General features: G+C 38.4%; 1 protein-coding gene and 1 pseudogene across 2 annotated transcripts in view; one reads left to right on the top strand and one right to left on the bottom strand.

The window, feature by feature from the left end:
- Positions 1 to 18,220, top strand: part of LOC309808866 (centrosomal protein of 78 kDa-like) — a 1,034,926-nt pseudogene that overhangs the window by 1,004,708 nt on the left and 11,998 nt on the right. Inside the window, exons 4-10 of the transcript in view lie at positions 138 to 210; positions 1,259 to 1,368; positions 5,938 to 6,112; positions 8,111 to 8,217; positions 10,228 to 10,270; positions 13,434 to 13,535; positions 16,187 to 16,317. The product of the transcript in view is annotated as a centrosomal protein of 78 kDa-like (transcript). The remainder of the gene's footprint in view (positions 1 to 137; positions 211 to 1,258; positions 1,369 to 5,937; positions 6,113 to 8,110; positions 8,218 to 10,227; positions 10,271 to 13,433; positions 13,536 to 16,186; positions 16,318 to 18,220) is intronic.
- LOC309808050 (uncharacterized protein) lies at positions 3,055 to 4,585 on the bottom strand (the record flags this gene model as incomplete). The annotated part of the gene is made up of 1 exon (XM_082628057.1): positions 3,055 to 4,585. Exon 1 carries the CDS (start codon positions 4,480 to 4,482, stop codon positions 3,055 to 3,057), a length of 1,428 nt encoding a protein of 475 aa, XP_082484183.1. The 5' UTR covers positions 4,483 to 4,585.

Raw genomic sequence — 18,220 nt, forward strand, 5'->3', positions numbered from 1 at the left:
AAAAAAAAAAGGCAAAGGAGCGCCACACTTTGACTTAATTTCATACAAAGCTCCGACGACAGAGGCCATAACTGTTGAGAGTTGCTTTTAGGGCAAATTAAACCAGTAAAATTTTAAACTCTTCCTCCATATTAAAGGGATTGAATAAATTGGCCACTTTGGTGCACCTGTGTCCTGCGAATTGTCCAGTTGGAGATGGAGGTTTAGAAAGTGAGTTTCAGTCTTGTTTAAGTCTCTTCCCATCAGACTGGTCTCGTGATTTCCTACACACCATGTTACTTCCTGTCTACCTTGCCTTGGTGTTGTTCATGCCTGGATTGTCTCCTGTACCTGCTCAAACCTTGGTCCATTCTCGTTTGTACCATGGAAGTTTGTCATGCTGGATACTGTCAGAACTAATTTTACTTAAGTTTGCGTTAAAGTGCAAAGCACACGTTTTGTGTATTTTCTGTTTTTTGTGTTTGTCTATATTTTATGGTTTTGCTTCAAGAAATATTATGGGAAGGGAAATAGCAAGATGTAAAGAGCAAAAAAGTCATCATTCTCTTTCAATTGTTAGAACATCTATCTGCAATCATAATTATGATGCACTGTGGTATGTGTTAAAATAGGAAATACATGTAACGTCCTGTAGGAGCAGCAAACTCAGTGGTGTTGGTGAGGGTGTGTCATGGAAGTAATCACAAAGCAGGTGACTGTTGGTTGGGGTCCTGAAACATTAGTGTGCCTTCCCTGTGTCCAGTAGTGGTCTGGAGGGGTCAGGAAGCCTGCCTTTGAATTTGAGGGAACAGAGGGTTTGAGGTCCTCTCTCTTCCATTGCTCTAGTACACTGCACAGCAGCAGTATACTGGGTTTATAGTTGACGTTGAAATCGCTGATTGATCATTAAGATTGGGATGTATCTTTGGAAATGAAAATAGGAAGAATCGTATGCTTTTTCTTTTTTTCCCTATATCTGAAAAGGTATGTAGTACTTTGCTGAGTGGTTGGGAATAAAGTTTGCAGTATTCAGTGTATTCAGTTTTAGTATCTAAGTAGAATTAAACTGTTGCTGTAAACTGGAATAGCGCTTTGTTACTGACAAGTTTTAGAATGCATCTGTTCGTCAATTACCTGTTTGGGAAGAGTGTAGTTAATGATTTTGAGAATGTGGCTATAAACCTCCAACTGACTCAAGAAAAGCAAATAAGTCAAGATTGACAAATGTATAGGCTCTTCATCTTATTGTGTGTGTGGGTTTTTTTTTTTTTCCTTTTAGTTATTTGTCAAGGTATAAAGAATTCTATCACACTAAAGACAAGTTAAGTAAACTTCACGGGGTGTATTCTGACATGGCATGGAGCAGATCCCATGGCCTAGATCTTAAAGGTGATTTTATGTTTAAACTTTCATGAAAACATATGTGATTGAAGCACATTAATATATTGATACAGAGGGTAGTTAATTTTTGTCTTTTTTTTTTGTGTGTGTGTGGTACTGTTGTGGCCTCTCCCGTTGCGGAGCACAGGCTCTGGACGCACAGGCTCAGCGGCCATGGCTCACGGGCCTAGCCGCTCCGCGGCATGTGGGATCTTCCCGGACCGGGGCACGAACCCATGTCCCCTGCATTGGCAGGCGGACTCTCAACCACTGCGCCACCAGGAAAGCCCTAATTTTTGTCTTTTAATACATGTGAGCGCAGCTTTCATTTTGCTGAAAGAATATGACCAGTTTTCAGTTTGGGATTCTACCATTTAGTAAAGATAGTCCACTTAATTTTAGAAATAAGAGATTTAATATATAATACCTAATAATACTTTTATGTATGTTTTTTTACTGAAAACATTTATTGTAATACTGTGAAGAAACTATGCCATTTTAGTCTTCAAGACTTAAATGAATCAAGTGTTTATTAGCTGTTGTAGTTTTTTTTTTTTTTTTTTTTTTTTTTTTTTTTTTTGCGGTATGTGGGCCTCGCGCTGTTGTGGCCTCTCCCGTTGCGGAGCACAGGCTCTGGACGCGCAGGCTCAACGGCCATGGCTCACGGGCCCAGCCGCTCCGCGGCATGTGGGATCTTCCCGGACCGGGGCACGAACCCGTGTCCCCTGCATCGGCAGGCGGGCTCTCAACCACTGCGCCACCAGGGAAGCCCTGTTGTAGTTTTTAAACTAATAAAAGTCAGTACATCAGCAATTTGTAAATACAGTTTTTAAAATAATGCCTTAACAACTTTACAGTGGTTATAATGACTGTATTTAGGCCTAAAGTTAGTTAATAATTTGACATGAAGGCTTTTTAATAGTTTGATGGTGCAGATCAGGGATAGGTAAACTCTGGCTGGTGGGCCAGATCCAGCCCGTCGCCTGGCTTTGTAAAGGAAGTTTTTCTGGAACAGAGTCGCACCCATTGTTTACATGGTAGTTGTGGCTCCTTTCACCCTACACCAGTGGGGCAGAGTAGTTGCAACAGAAACTGTATAGCCCACAAATCTGGAAATGTTTAAATTTAGATTTTAAAAATTGAAAAATTCTTTGAGCCTGTACAGGGCAAGTCCATTGACCCCTGAGGTAGAAAACAGTCAGGAACTTGGGTGCGGAAGCCAAATGGCCTAGGTTCAAATCTCCTTTCTCCCATTTCTTTTTTTTTTTTTTTTTTTGAAATTTACAATCAACCATTTTTAAGTATGCAGTTCAGTGACATTAAGTACATGCATAGTGTTGTGCTACCATCACCACCAGCCATCCACAGACTCTTTTAATCATGCAAAACTCTGTACCAATTAAACAGTAATTCTCCATTTCTCCCCCTTTCCCAGCACCTGACAACTACCATTCTTTTTGTCTCTATGAATTTAACTACTCTAGATACCTCATATAATTGGAATCATACAATATTTGTTCTTTTGTGACTGGCTTATTTCTCTTTACATAATGTCCTCAAGGTTCATCCATGTTGTATCATGTGACACAATATCTTTACTTTTTAAGGCTGAATAATGTTCCATTGTATGTGTATACCACATTTTGTTTATCCATTCATCTGTTGATGGACACTTGGGTTGCTTTTGCATTTTGGCTATTGTGAATAATGCTGCCATGAGCATGACTGTGCAAATATCTCTTCGAGAGCCTGCTTCCAGTTCTGGTAGAAGTGATCTGTCAGCCACTTTTGGTAGAAGGATGGCCCACTGTAGACACCAGGAAAATTTTTTCGACCACAGCCATATCCGTAACTGGTAATTCCCATTACAAAATATCGTTTACGTTCTGGTAAGTAGCACATTAATGGTCCACCACTATCACCCCTGCAAGTATCAAAAACTCCATCTTCATCACCTGCACAAAATGAAGTGTAAGGAATTATATCCCCATAGCTCTTGTCAGAATTACAAAAACTTCGAGAAATATAATGCACTTCTGCTTCGTGTAATTTTTTTGTAATATTACCTTCTTCTTTTGTTCTTCCCCATCCACTTATAAAACACTTCGTGTTTCGGTTCAGTCTTTGGAAAACACCAAAAGGTAGACAGATAGGCTGAATATAATCATTATATCTCACTGCTTTCTTTAAATGAAAAAGCGCAATATCATTTTCATAAGATTCCACATCGAAGTCTGGATGGATAATGATCGCTTTAGCTTTCATCATCTTGGAGTGTGGCTGACGCCCATCTATGTTATTAGTTCCAATCACAGCTCTCCACATTACAGGATCTCTATTTTTCATCAACCTTATTTCTCTTTTCAGTTGGGGGTCATCTGTTTTAGTTGTCTGAGATGTAAGGGTTACGGGAGATGTCATCACCACGGTTTGTGGTAGCGAAGTAGCTGAAGGTGTGGTACGGATCTGATATGTCTGCATATCTCCTGATGCAGTTTGTACAACCACCTGGTTGCTGGGCACAAGTATTTGCTGTCCATCAGAGGTCTGTGCATACTGGAGAATTGTTGTACCTTGTTGAGTACTGCCTGAATTTGTCATGGTTAATGTCTGAAGCCCCTGTACTCCATCTGTGCCTGGACTGGCCAGCTGTAAGGCTCCATTTGGGGCAATGGCAATGTACTGTCCGGTGCTAGTCTGATAGATGGGAGTTGGAACAGACATAGAAGTGACAGCAGAAACTCCAGGATTTTCTCCGTCTCCTTTTCTGCCCCGTGTATCTTCAGAAGATAGGTCTTTCAAAATTTTTCTGTAAGATGGGCGCCGTGCTAGGATCCCGTGGGTTTTCTGTGAGGAGCCTATGCTGTCAGATGAGTCCTGAGACTCTTCACTTTCTGATAAAGATGATACCGTTTGCACGTGTGGTGGGTGAATTACAGAAGACTGAGCTGTCTGGATGACCCCCTGAACCTGTACTTGCTCTCCAGGAAGAGGTACAATTGTCACTGGCGCAGATCCTCTTAATGACATCTGTTGAGGAATATGAGAAATATGAGCTCCCTGAACTGTTGAACCAGACTGAGGTGCTGTCTCTGAAGCGTTATTCTTGTGAGAATCTTCCATAATCAACTGCGGTTCCTTTTTGCTTCAGGAGCTCTGTCCCCACTGCTCCCACACGTGTTTTCGGAGGCCAGCACCTGCTCGGGGTGTCAGGAGACCGCTCGGTGTGGGGCAGTTTTCTTCGGTTGGGGCATCGCGCTCAGCCCTTACTTGCTGTGGCCTAGAGGTGTCGTCCTCTCCGGCCTTGATCCACGCCTGACCTGCCCACCTCTTGTAGACAGAGTGAATTCCTTTCTCCCATTTCATAGCTAGTGACCATGGGCAAATCACTTAACCTCTATGCCTCATTATGAGGTTTAAATGCACTTATTTGTATAAATAGTGCCTGGCACATACTAAGCACTGTGTAAGTGATTGCTGTTGTTTCTGCTTGGAGCTTTAATAAGTTATTGTTAATAGAAAAATGACACTAATGATTTTCCTTTTAGAGTAACAAAGGCACTTTGAGTCTTTTACTTTTTCAGGAATGTAATAAGACTTTTTTCATTTACAGTCAGTGTTCCCTGTTACCAAAATTTACTTTATGAACATAAAGAATTGAATGTCTTCAAGACAGTACTTTTGCTTAAATGTCAAACCATTATTTTCCCAAGGCACATCAAACTGGCTCTGCATAGTCCAGGCCTCTAAAGCTTGTGTGCACACCCAAGGTAGCATGTGAGATACATTTTGTAAATATAGTTTTTTAAATAATGCTTGAGACTTCCCTGGCGGTCCAGCAGTTAACACTATGTGCTCCCAATGTAGGGGGCTTGGGTTTGATCCCTGCTCAAGGAACTAGATCCCACGTGCCTGCCATAACTAAGAGCCCACATGCCACAACTAAAAGATCTGGCATGCTGCAACTAAAGACCCGGCACAGCCAAACAAACAAATAAATAAATACATAAATCTTTATAAAAAAATAAATAAAATAAAATAATGCCTTAGGAGTTAGGAAAAGAAAATATGAGAACATTTTTACCTTTGTATTATTTTTAAAAATCTGTGTAGTTTATCATGTACATAAATTCTATGTATGGAACTTTGTGTATATAATTTGTTAATAAATAAGATGCATATTAAAAAGTTTTCTTATGGTTTGCCCAGTGAGGTGTTTGGAGGCCATTGGAGGACAGGATGATGAAATATAGGGCCTCAGCAAAGATAGGATTTAGAACCAATTCCCTGACTTAGAAGATAAGGAAAATAATTCATAGACTGTAATTGAGTTGTCCAACTTTACGTAAGTGTTCAGAAACAGGAAATGCAGTGGCTAGAATCTAATCACTGACCGAGCAGAATCTGGGTCACTGGACTCGTAAACCAGAAGTGACTGTTGAATTTCTCAGGTTGATGCTCCTGGCATATATGCTTGATCTGTGTGTGTGTGTAACTCTCTGACATAATAAGCCATACTCAGGCACACCCTGTTTCCTTATTCAAGCATCTTAATTTCATCCCATTAAATCTTTGAAGTATCAGACTACCAGAAGGCATGAAGAAACCTGGGCTGAGAGTCTTCATTCCAGGAGACGTGATCTTGACTGCATGGCTGGTTTGAGGCGCATCACTCTGAACTGCAACCCGCTCATTGGTGACCTGGGTGCAAGTGCTTTGGCAGAATCTCTTAGTGAGGATTTATGGCTTAGAGGGAAATTCTAAAATTGAAAATATTGAATTTTTAATATGCTTAGCTTTTGGCATGATACTATTGTGATAGGTTTTTTTAAGCCTCATTTTACTGATAGCTTTTATTTTGCTTTTACACTTTCTCTAAGAGTTGCATATATCCTTTATAGAAAATACAGAGTAACAAGAGAACAATTACCTATCATTTTAATACCCAGATATAATCACTGTTCATTTTGACGTATATACTTTCAGTCTTTTTTTTTCTACAAATATATATGTACACTTAGGGATTACAAAAATAGAATTGTAGTATACCTGCTATTTCATATTCCTGCTTTTTTCACTTAATGATGTATCATGTAGTATTGTGTCGTATTGATGTCCCATAGTTTAATCGATTCTTTGCAATTCTATTTAGACAGTTTGCTTTTCCCTGTCAGAAACAATGTGAATACGTTGTATATACATCTCTGTGTCCATCGGGATTACTTCTGTAAAATAAGGTACTACAAGTGGAATGACTAAGTGTGACCTATTTTTAAGACATTTGATACACATGGCCAAATTACCACCCAGAAAGGCTATGCCAATTTGTAGTCCACCCCAACAGTAGATGCGAAGCCTGCCTCTCACAAACACTGGCCTGTAGCACTTGTAAAAAAATGTAAAACTACAAAAATGAGTACCTCTCCATTTTCTATGCAAGTGGGATTACTCCCAATTTTATAACTTTTTTCAATTAATTTAGTATGAGCATTTTAGCAAGTCAGTAAATTTGCATCTCCTGCATCATTTTTTGTGATTGTTCAGTATTCCATTATATGAATATGCCACAGTGCACATAGCTTATCCATTCTTGTATATAAGCTTTGCCCAGTTTTTCAGTTACAAATAGTACTCTGATATATATCCTTACCTATATCTCTGACTATTTCTTTTGGTTAAATTCTTAGAAAGAGAGTTGTTGGATCCAAAGGGTATAGACATTATTTAAAGGCTTTTCTTACAGAATCTTGGCTTCATCTGATAGGAGAATAACCACATTGTGTTTTATTTTGTATTCATTTGATTGACTGGTGAGGTTTACTGGCTGTTTGTATTAATTTGGCTATTTGGTTAATTATACCCTGTGTCCATTCTTCTGTAGTGAGAGCTTGTAAGGGTTGTATCATATCCTGTCAGATCCGTATGTCTGACTTGCTATTTCTGTGTGTCATGGGGGTGTTGAAAGACTCCAGTTATTTTAATGTGATGGTCCACACAACACTTAAACAAAAGACTCATGATAGTTTCCTTTCATGTAATATTTTTTAATCCCTGGGCTTTAGTGATGATCCCTTTGGTTTAAATGAGTAGGTTGTTCAGCCCCAGAACTACTAGAATTCATGATCCGTTTTTCTGGTTTTTGTCTGACCTTTTACTGCGAGGGTTCTTGACCATCATACTTTCATGATAGGTTTTTAGTATGTATTCTGTATTCACACATTGTTGAAAGTTTTTATTATTTGTATCCTCTTAGACTTGTCTTTTTTTCCTCTAAAACTAACAGTTATTACATTTCTTCTATTTTGTTTTCCCCTTTGAACTAGTTTCAAGTGTGATTTGGAGCTGAAGATCATGATCAGAAGAATGCAGTGAATTTCTGAGCTCCACCAGGTTTTGCTTGTGAGGTTTACATGCCCCTGCCGCCCTTGCTAATTATGAACTGAGATTCATTTTGTGATGCTTTTTGCTTATAGGTTATATACAGTTATTCTTCAGTTCTGTAATTGTAAAATATGTTGTCTGATTTATTGTTACTAAAGCCAGGGTTATCATTGCACATCCAAGAAGAGGTTTTTAAATTGGATTATGCATTATGTGTGTGCGTATATGTTTCTGTTTTTTTCCATACCCAAAATTACAAACCTGCCATGACTTGTCTTGTGCAGGACTCTTCCACACGTGAGAAAATGAGAGTTTTCTATATGTTAAATCTGTAGAGTTAGCAAGTGACCTTTTGTCTTTCATCGAAAAGCACTTGACCTGCAGCAGTGCGGCCTCACCAGTGAAGGAGCAAAGGCTTTCCTAAAGACCCTTGAAACCAACAGAACTCTGCTCGTTCTGGATATAAGAAAAAATCTGCTTGTTGGTATGTGGTCACTTTTTTTAAATTGATAAACACATAGCAAAACAAAAAGAATTTGTTCAGTTATTGACAGTTTTTTAAAACTTAATGTGTTTAACTTTCCTCATCATATCCAGTTGGCCCTTGAACAACGTGGGGTTAGGGGTGTCGACCCCTGCGCAGTTGAAGATCTGGGTATAAGTTTATAGTCAGTGGTTCCACATGTGTGGATTCAACCAACCTTGGATCATGTAGGACGATAGTACATATGTATTGAAAACTATGCGTGTGTCAGTGGACCCGTGAGGTTCAAACCCATGTTGTTCAAGCTTCAACTGTACTTTTCTAGTGTTGCACTTCCCTTATGTTTTTAGCAGCTAAGGTACTAATTAAAGTGAATTATACTTGTCAATTTTTCTTATCTCTACTCTGAATAGAGGTGAACCTAGATACTAAGCCTGCTTCCACCAAGAGCATTCTTTCTTTCCTGTGCAACCTCTGAATTCTTGCCAGGAGTACTTTATTCATTTGTCAGATTCACAAGTAATTTTGTAATCATCTTCTGTGTGCCAGAGACGGGTTTAGGGACTAGGGATAAAGCAGTGAACCAGACAGACAAAAGTCTTGCCCTCATGTAGCTTACATTCTAGTGAAGGAGATCAGATAGAAATGAGTAAATAGATAAGTCATATAATTTTAGAGAGTAGGAAGTGCAAAACTATCTTAATGTAAGGAGAGTGAGGGAGAGCAGGTAGGACTCCATTGGATAGGTTTGTTAGGGGACAGCTTCACTGGAGAAGTGGCATTTGAACGGAGACCTGAATGAAGAGAGGAGCAAGCCATGGAAGATGTGGAGTAAGCACATTCCAGGACAAGGAGGCAATGAGTATGTAGGCATGTAGGTGGGTGGAGTATTTAAGGAAAAGCAAGGAGACCAATCTGGGCAGAGTACAGAGTGAAGAAGAGTGTGGTATGACATGAGGTCAAGGAGCTAGCCAGGGGTCTGCTCTTGTAAAGTCTTGAAGGCCAGAGTAAAGATGTGGATTATTCTAAATGAGTAGAGGGGTTTGAACTGGAAAAAGGCATGATGCAAATCGTATCTGAATAAGGTGACCTGGTATAGAGAAGGGACTTGGGAGGATAAAGAAGAGGAACAGGGGGCTTTCCTGGTGGCGCAGTGGTTGAGAATCCGCCTGCCGATGCATGGGACGCGGGTTCGTGCCCCGGTCCGGGAAGATCCCACGTGCCGCGGAACGGCTAGGCCCGTGAGCCATGGCCGCTGAGCCTGCGCGTCCTGAGCCTGTGCTCCGCAACGGGAGAGGCCACAACAGTGAGAGGCCCGTGTACCTCAAAAAAAAAAAAAAAAAGAGGAACAGGGTGACCAGTTAGGAGACTATCCCAGTGCTCCAAATAAGAGATGTTTATGGCCTAGGTTAGGTTGGAAGTTTGCAGCAAGTGAAAAGTGGTTGAATTCAGGTTGTGTTTTGAGGGTGTAGCTATCAAGACCTGCAGATAGATGTGAGGTATGAAGGAAATAGTACCAAGGAGACAAGTCGTTGATGATTATGTGTGCAACTGGGTAGTATCCCTTAGAAGAAGGGGGCTGATGGGAGGAGCAGCTTTTGAGGGAATATCAGGACTTGGTTTGTTATCTTGGATGCCCTGGTTTGATATCTTAGATGCTCTTTAGGTATCTAAGCGTCTGGACGGTGCTCAGACTGTACTTTGTATCCAAAGGTATCCAAAGCCACTTTAGATGCAAAATGTTTCAAGTTGACCTTTGCTGCTGCCAAAATAGTAGCCACTGTGGGCAGTCTGCAAGATGGCATCTTAGGTTTCTGAGGAAGAAATTAGAATACACAAGGGGAAATAAGTGTATAATTATATAATGTAGATTTCATATTTAAATGTATGGGAAAAGCAATAATTAGTTGGCTTTTGGTTTTAAATGGAAATAGCCACTCACTGGAAAATAATTACTCTAATTTCAATTCATTTTACTTTAGATCATTCTGCGATGAAAACAGTTACCAAACAAGTTCTCCAGATGGAAGGAGTGCCAAGTCAGAGGTATATAACATGTTTCAGTTCTTTCGGAAGAATTTCTCTTTAATGGCTTGGTTTTCTTTCTTTCTTAAAAGAAAATTATCAAGGTACTTTCTGCCATCTTAAAACTAAGATTTTAGTCAAATCAAATGGCTTTTCTGTTTTTGAAAATGTTGTGTGATGCTTTAATTTAGGTTCCCAGATATGCAGATTGAAAACCTTTTAACTTTTTATTTTCTGTAACATATTATCGTTAGTCACAAATAGTCTTTTTTTTTTGGTGATAAGAATGAATAGCAGGAGCAGCATTTGTGAAACCAAATCTAATATGAAACTGTTTCTTGTGAGTAAATTTGAATTTTGAAACAGCAAAACAATAAGTTTTAATAAAAAGCAAAATAAATTTTTTATTTTTATGATCTGCCAATTTCCCAGAAAGAGTTTTATGGTGACTTTAGTTATATACCAGATACATTAAAATCACCAGTGGACAGCACATCTTTTATTCAGGTGCCCTCTGAAAGTTTTAAAAATTTGTTGACTTCATATCACAGAACGGTCCACTTTAAAATGGTTAAAATTATAAATTTTCTGTTTTGTGTAGTCTACCACAATTTTAAAAAAATGTGTTGTTTGAAGATTTTTGAGTTTTATAAAGGTATTGTATTAGCATAAAAATGAAAAATTTAAAAGACCACCTCTAATCCCATTATCCTATCAAGCAATATTTACATTTTAATTTTCTATTCCTGCTGTCTATAAACATAATTCCACATAGCTTCAATATAATTTGCCATTCTTTTCATACTAAATTTAAATTCTGTGATTCATAGTTATACTTTTTACCATTGCATTCACAAGGTTTCATTGAGTAGGTCAATTTCTTAAATTGGTGAAAATTTGGAAATAACCTCAAATAAACTATTGTAAACATCTTCATAAATACAGCTTTTTTTTTTTATACTTCAAGTTGTATGTTTTTGATTCTCTATTAACTTGCTTGGACAATAGTGTATTAAATAAGTTGTTAAGAGTGTTTATGAAGTCAAAAAACTTTGATCGTCTGCCAATTGTATTTTCAAGAGAGTGATATTTTAATAATCAAATAGTACATTCAAAGAAGTTAAGATTTGTGATATCACACTAATTAGATATTATTATTAAAAATTTATATCCTATGTAAAGCATTCTTAAAATAGCTACATTGACTTTTGCTATGATATTAGAAATGGAAAGATATATAAATAAAACATGTATATGTAAAACATATTAGGAATTCTGTAAAATTAGTACAGAATAATAGGGCATCATGGAATGAGAATAGTTAAACATTTTTTTTTAGTTAACATGATTAAACAAAGTGGAAATGTAACTGAAGTATACAAGCTCATTGAGCTCTTTTAAGAGTAATTTTATTTCTTGGGCTTTTTTTTGTATTTGCCTCAGTTATTTGGAGACATAGAGGTAAGCCAAATCAGTATCTGGGTATATACCTAGATCCAGGTGAGTATAGGAGTGAAATAATGGTGTGAATTGTGTCACATTTGTATTGTACTTATGTATGCCTAATAAAAGATGGGAACTTTTATTAGAAATTTTTTAATCTCCTAACAAGAAAAGTGTAATTTAAAAAAATTTTAATACAAATGTATTTGCATTAGTTTCTGAAAGTAAAGGAAGGGTATACACATACAAACCGTATGCATACAAACATTTTTTTTGATGGCAATGAAGTTAAAAAACACAATAAAATAGCACAAAATGAACTGAGCTCCTATATATTTTTAAGAGGCATGTAAATCACACAGGATCGTGTGGTGATTATCAATAAGCTACACTCTATGAAATATTTGTCCTATATTACCACATACACTCCATTTTACCCTGCATCCTAATGCTGCTAAAATATAGTAGAAAGCAGCAGCATAGCACAGGGAGATCAGCTTGGTGCTTTGCGATGACCTAGAGGGGTGGGATAGGGAGGGTGGGAGGGAGGCTCAAGAGGGTGGGATATGGGGACATGGGTATGCATATATGGCTGATTCGCTTTGTTGTGTAACAGAAACTAACACAGAATTGTGAAGCAATTATACTCCAATCAAGATCTATTAAAATAAATAAATAAAATAAAATATAGTAGCTTTGAAGGATAAATATAACCATTTTAACCTATGATGTTTGTTTTCAGTAAATTCAAATTAAATATTTAAATGTGAATTTTAATATATGGCTTGTTCTAAGTAAAATATTAACACGTAGGTCTAGTTTCTGCAACCAAATGTTTCATATAAAGATACTTGCCTCTTTACTACTGAAATATAGGGTAAGTCTCCACATTTCACTCTTTCATCCAGTGGGTTTCATTTGTTTTTTTTGTGTTTTCTATATGAAATCAAAGGAGCAGTGAAGGTTGACAGGCTTATAGGAAGGTAAAATTGACTCACCTACCCCCCAGCAACTTGCAGCCTTATAACTTGTATTGTTTTTACATAGAAAAACTCATCTTAAATTTAACTTTTGGTCTACTTCTGAAGATTCTGTTTGGCAGAAGTCATGGGTATATCTGTGTTTCTGTGTCCTTGAGATTCAGAAATGCCAAAGGTGTTCTACGATTCAGGAAACTTGAGTGTTTCTGCATGATACATAAAATGTATCATACTTTGGGATCTTTTTTTAAACTTTATTTTTGCATTTCTGCACATGTCAATACTTTTGTTTTAGTTAAAATAACTTGTTACTGTAGAGAACTTATATTTTTTAAAAATGCTGGCTTAGGGCTTCCCTGGTGGCGCAGTGGTTGAGAGTCCGCCTGCTGATGCAGGAGACACGGGTTCGTGCCCCGGTCTGGGAAGATCCCACATGCCGCGGAGCGGCTGGGCCCGTGAGCCATGGCCGCTGAGCCTGCGCGTCCGGAGCCTGTGCTCCGCAACGGGAGAGGCCACAACAGTGAGAAGCCCGCGTACCGCAAAAAAAAAAAAAAAAAAAATGCTGGCTTATGTAAAACCTTTGTACAAAACCGATCCTCTTTTTAAATGGGCTTGGCATCATTGTCAAGTGCCTTTTTGATTCCTTTCGACGTGTGCACGTGTGACAGTTGCTCTGTAGACCTTTGGTGCATCTTGATTCCTTCTTTTCATGCTTTGTCAAACGTAGTCTTGGCCGCAAAGAAGCCTGTAAGTAATGGAAGGAAACACTCTGCTGGTAAAGAATGCTACCCTCCTGAAGCGCTACCACCTGGAGTGTCTGGTTTCCGGCCATTGTGTCCTGCAGAAAGTGCAAAAAGCAACAGGTAAGCTGTTTGCATTCCCTGTCTTTTTCAGTCATTTAGAGTTCTTTATTTTGGAACTTGTATTATGTGGGTGGTCTCTGGTGCTTTGTGTAGAGGAAAAAAGGTAACTCACACATGGCTTGGCTTCTGCCTAATGAGCCCTCTAAGGAAGAAAAATTAAAAGTAATTGGGAGTTTCAAGTTGTTTCTCAAGTGTCACAACAGAGGTAACTCCGTGGGAGTCTTGAGGAGACTAAAATGATCACCAATTGTGCATGTGAGAAAAGTTTGATTAAAGGCAGGTGTAGTTGAGCGAAGCCCTACAGCACAGAAGTAGGAATTTGGATACGTACGAGTGGGAAAAAAGACATTTTAGGCATGGGAAATAGTTTAATGCAGAATGGATGAAAAATATGCATTAGACCTAAATCAACTGGCTTATTAACTCAGTAAATCAGATTTAGTGAGTCAAACTAGCATTACCTGATTTCTTATCCAGGGGATAGCTGTTCATAGTAATTTTTGTCACAGAACAGTAAATAAAATGGTTGAATTATAGCTTTAGGCTTGCTAAGTGAAATAGATGGCTCTAGATGATCTTCAGGTGACTTACTTGGTAGTAATCACGAAATTGGGGATTAACAATTGCTTAAGAAAACAAAGAGAATTGATTTTAAATAGTACTTGAAGTAGTTCCTGTGTAAAATATCTGTTCAGTTGCTCATGTTAAATGGATGTTTCTACTCCCCACTGGACAACCGACTACTTTTTTGCAAATGGTAATGTGAATTGCTGTTGCATAAACTATAGTGTTGAATCCCCAGTGTTTGCATTTGAGTTTCACAGCTCTGTGGTTTCCTGTCTTCTTCCTGAGACACTTAATCGCAGGTCCATCCTCGTCACACAGGGGGGTAAATTAGAGAACGATTAATATCACCATTTAAAGAAGAGAGACTGAAATCTCAACCATCCTGAACATAGGAGCTGAAGGGGCCTCTCAGCAGTTCAGAGAGTTATTACCAAGCCAGTAGGCTGAATTCTGTTGTGTTTTCTCCGTAGCAGAGCCCTCCAGGTCCTTGTTTTGAGCTTATTTATTTTTATACACAATTCTGTATGGATACTGTTCATACTACTAAATAGTTGTATTAACTGGGTTTAACTGGTGATGTATTTACATGAAGATCTAACTTCGTTTTGTTGCTATCTTTTTAGGGGCTTTCCATTCATCAAAGCTCGTGATGTATGTAATCAGTTGGTGGTGTGTAGCTATCACATTTATGATATATAGGGCTTGAATTGGGAAAGGTGGATGGTCATTCTTCTTGCTTTTTAAACTGACAGAGCCTTACATGAAGCATTTCCCTCTCTGAAATAAATCCATGTAAAACATTTTTGGTCGCTCTCCCAATGCAACTGTGTAGTTGTGTGGATTTGGCACACAACGGGCAGCCTTGTGGCTATGTCTGTAAACAAGGAAGCCTGTTTTCCAGTCCGCAAATCAGCTGTTACCCAGTGAAACGAACTTGACTGCCATTTCTGACCCCTCACATGGAGCTGTCATACTCAAGAATGTTCACATGTTTTCAAGAAACGTTGTTTGAGGGCTATATGTACAAATTCCTGATCTGAAAGCCAATATAAAGCAACATCTCCCAAACCTCTGCTCTCTCACCAAGGCCACACACATTCCCTCGCTTATGGCCTCGTGGCAAGTGAATACTGTCAGTATCAGATTCTCCTTCCCAGTGGTCTTGGGAGACTGCCTAGTTGCTCTGTGAAAGGCACCACTGCTGAGGTTGAGAGAAGAGCATCTTGGGTGTCAGTCCTGGCCTTGCGTTCCCGGAGAGAGGGGTGTGCACCTCGTTCTCCTGTTAGGGTTTTCCTAGGCTGCAGGGTTTGCTGCTTGTTGTCAACATGATGTCCTAGTGACTTGTCTTCTGCGTGGTTATATAATCCCAGCACAGCTCTTTATGATGTGTAGACTTTTATGGGGTTGTGGCCAGGTCAGTTTTTAATGTTTGGAAATGTCCTATTGAACAACACTGCAGTGGCAGTGAGCTTGCTGGGAGAATTGTTGCCCTAGTTTTGGCTTAAGGGTGGTGAGAAGATGAAGTTTTTGATGGGTCAGTTTTAGTTGTGTGTGTGTATGTGATTTATCTTTTAAAATTCTAATGTCTATTATTCACAGCTTAGATATGTTGACTTCCTGATTATTCATCAGTCCCTTTACTGATGTATTTTCCTCTGAAAAACTACATTTTCTTCCAGACTGTTTTTGTCTGATGGTGAAGAATAAATTTTTCATTTGCAGTATAAAGTTGATCTGAGAAGAAATGTTTACCTTGGATCTTCACTTGGCTTCTGTGAAAGAAACTTAATAAAATAATATGGGCAATTCCCATTACTAATCCTAACCACGTACAACAGAGGTCTGTACAGTAACATAGCAAAAATAAGTTCCTGTACTTTTACTTAGTCATTGCCTGTTTTACACTAAAGAGCAGTGAGAGACATTTATAAATAATGATACCGCAGATCACTTTTGTTAAATGTCCTCTAATATTTGGATATTTGGTATCTGGCTTGTGTTGTCTTTTATACAATCTTGTCTTCTTTCTTTGCACTTTAGTGTAACAACTCTGTGGTTTCCTATCTTCTTCTTGTGACACTCAGGTCCATCAGAATTTCCTGTGACTGTGACAGTAGAGAGTCCTTCCTCCTCAGAAATCGAAGAGGTCGACGATTCCTCAGAACGTGTTCAGGAGGAGCCAGAGAAAATCCGTTTGAAACAAGAAGCATTGCAGGTACAAAGTTATCACTTTAAAGCTATAGAGAAGATTATTTTTCAAACGGAAGGCTGATCGCAACACAGCACAGCTTGTGTGAGGGTTCTGTTTTCTCCTCCCACCTGCATTGTATCCCCTTGAATGGTTCCTTAAGCTTAGACCAAGGTGAATGGTGGACATTTGAACTCTAAGAAACGGAAATCAAAACATGTCGTTAGTAATATATTTTCCTTTCCTTAGAAGCTTAGTATATTAGATTTAGGGAGAAGCTTAGTGGTCATAAGATAAGGAAATTGAGTTCTGAATGACTACAGTCAGCTGATTCAGTGCTCTTGTTTTACAGATGAGAAAATTGACAGTTCTAGTTGAACTCTCTTTTTATAAGAGGAAAATATGGCCTCATTTTAAATAAAAGTAAAGTTGAAAAACGTTTTGATGTTGATATTCGCCTTTCCTAAAATCAAAAATATCAAGAAGCTACATTCTATTACCAAATAAACCTGACCTCTAATGTCATTCCATACTTTTGTTTGTATGGGCAGAAAAGAAAAATTGATTTTTATAAGAAATTTTTGCACCTCAAAATTAATATATTTATTTTATTTCAACTTTAATGCAGAGCTGAACATTTCTAGTAAATAAAGGAACACCATTTGGGGGGACCTTGTCTTTGTGCTACAAAGTCCATGTTTAATTTTTAAAAATTATTTAATATGACTTTCTCTTCATATGAAACATGACACTTGACAGGTTTCAGAACTGATTATCCCATTATTGTAGGACTACGGGAATTACTCTTTGATTTTCAAAAGAGAAAGTTAGATTTTTATTTTTTAATTAAAATTAATGATAATATAGAGAAATTTTAAGAAAAGAACTTAGAAAATTATGAAATGTTAGAGTAGGAGAAATCTATAGTTTAAGTGGAGTTACTCCCTTTCGTTTTATAAATGAGCACCTACAATTTGTAGAACGTAAGTGGTTTATTAGTAAATGGCAGAGTATGACAAGACCCTAGAGCATCTAACCCGCATTCCTTGTTATTTTAGATGTGGTGTATTCATTTCCTTCACGAATAGACCACGAGATTGTATTTGTAAAAGCAGTAATAGACACTGGGGAAGTCCAAGAAGTTTAAACACTGGGACCACAGAATAGCAGATTCAGAATACACTGAGAACCCTTTTAGCTCTTCTCTGTTTTGACAAGACACTACAATGATGGTATCAAAGTGTTTAAGTATATATGCCCACAACAATCAAGAGATTTCAACATAGTTTTGAAAGAGAGAAGACAGGTGGAAGAGTGTGAAACTGAAGCAGTAGAACAGAGGAAAAGCATCACCTAGAATATGCACAGGGACCACGAGCAACCGAGGAGGATTCTGACCCCATCTGAAAAAGTAGCCCCATGCTCAGGTGCGCATGTAGGAGAGAGGGTGGAGTTAGTTAAAAGTGTGACAAATAGGGGAGCTCATTGAAGGGATGTGTTTGGAGGAGTGGACTCCCAGCCCCGCCCTCACCCTCCTGAAATGAGATGATTTCATTTTGAAAACAGTGAAACTGGCGAGAACTGGGGCAGCTACTGTGAGTTTTTACACCCTCGAAAATTGTGTTTGGGGGAGATCCTGTTACAGTTACTCCCCGCTTCTTCCTGCATAAGAAGCCAATCAATCGTTGACTTCAGGGAGCTTTCTGCGCTCGTTCTTAAATAGAAAATAACTGTCTTTTGCCTGTTAGTTGAGTAAAGCTTACAATATGAGAGAGGGGGAAAGAGTGCAAACATATCCTAGTAGGACCAGGGACAATTTAGGGAACAGAATAATTTAAGAAAAAACCCTAATTAGTATCCCGAGAGAGGTTTAAAAAGAGCTAGCAACTATAAAATAAGACTAGGGTATTAATGAAAAGGAGAATGGTCA

Source organism: Mesoplodon mirus (genome assembly GCF_964341445.2).
Source record: "Mesoplodon mirus genome assembly, chromosome: 7".
Taxonomy (NCBI): Eukaryota; Metazoa; Chordata; class Mammalia; order Artiodactyla; family Ziphiidae; genus Mesoplodon; species Mesoplodon mirus.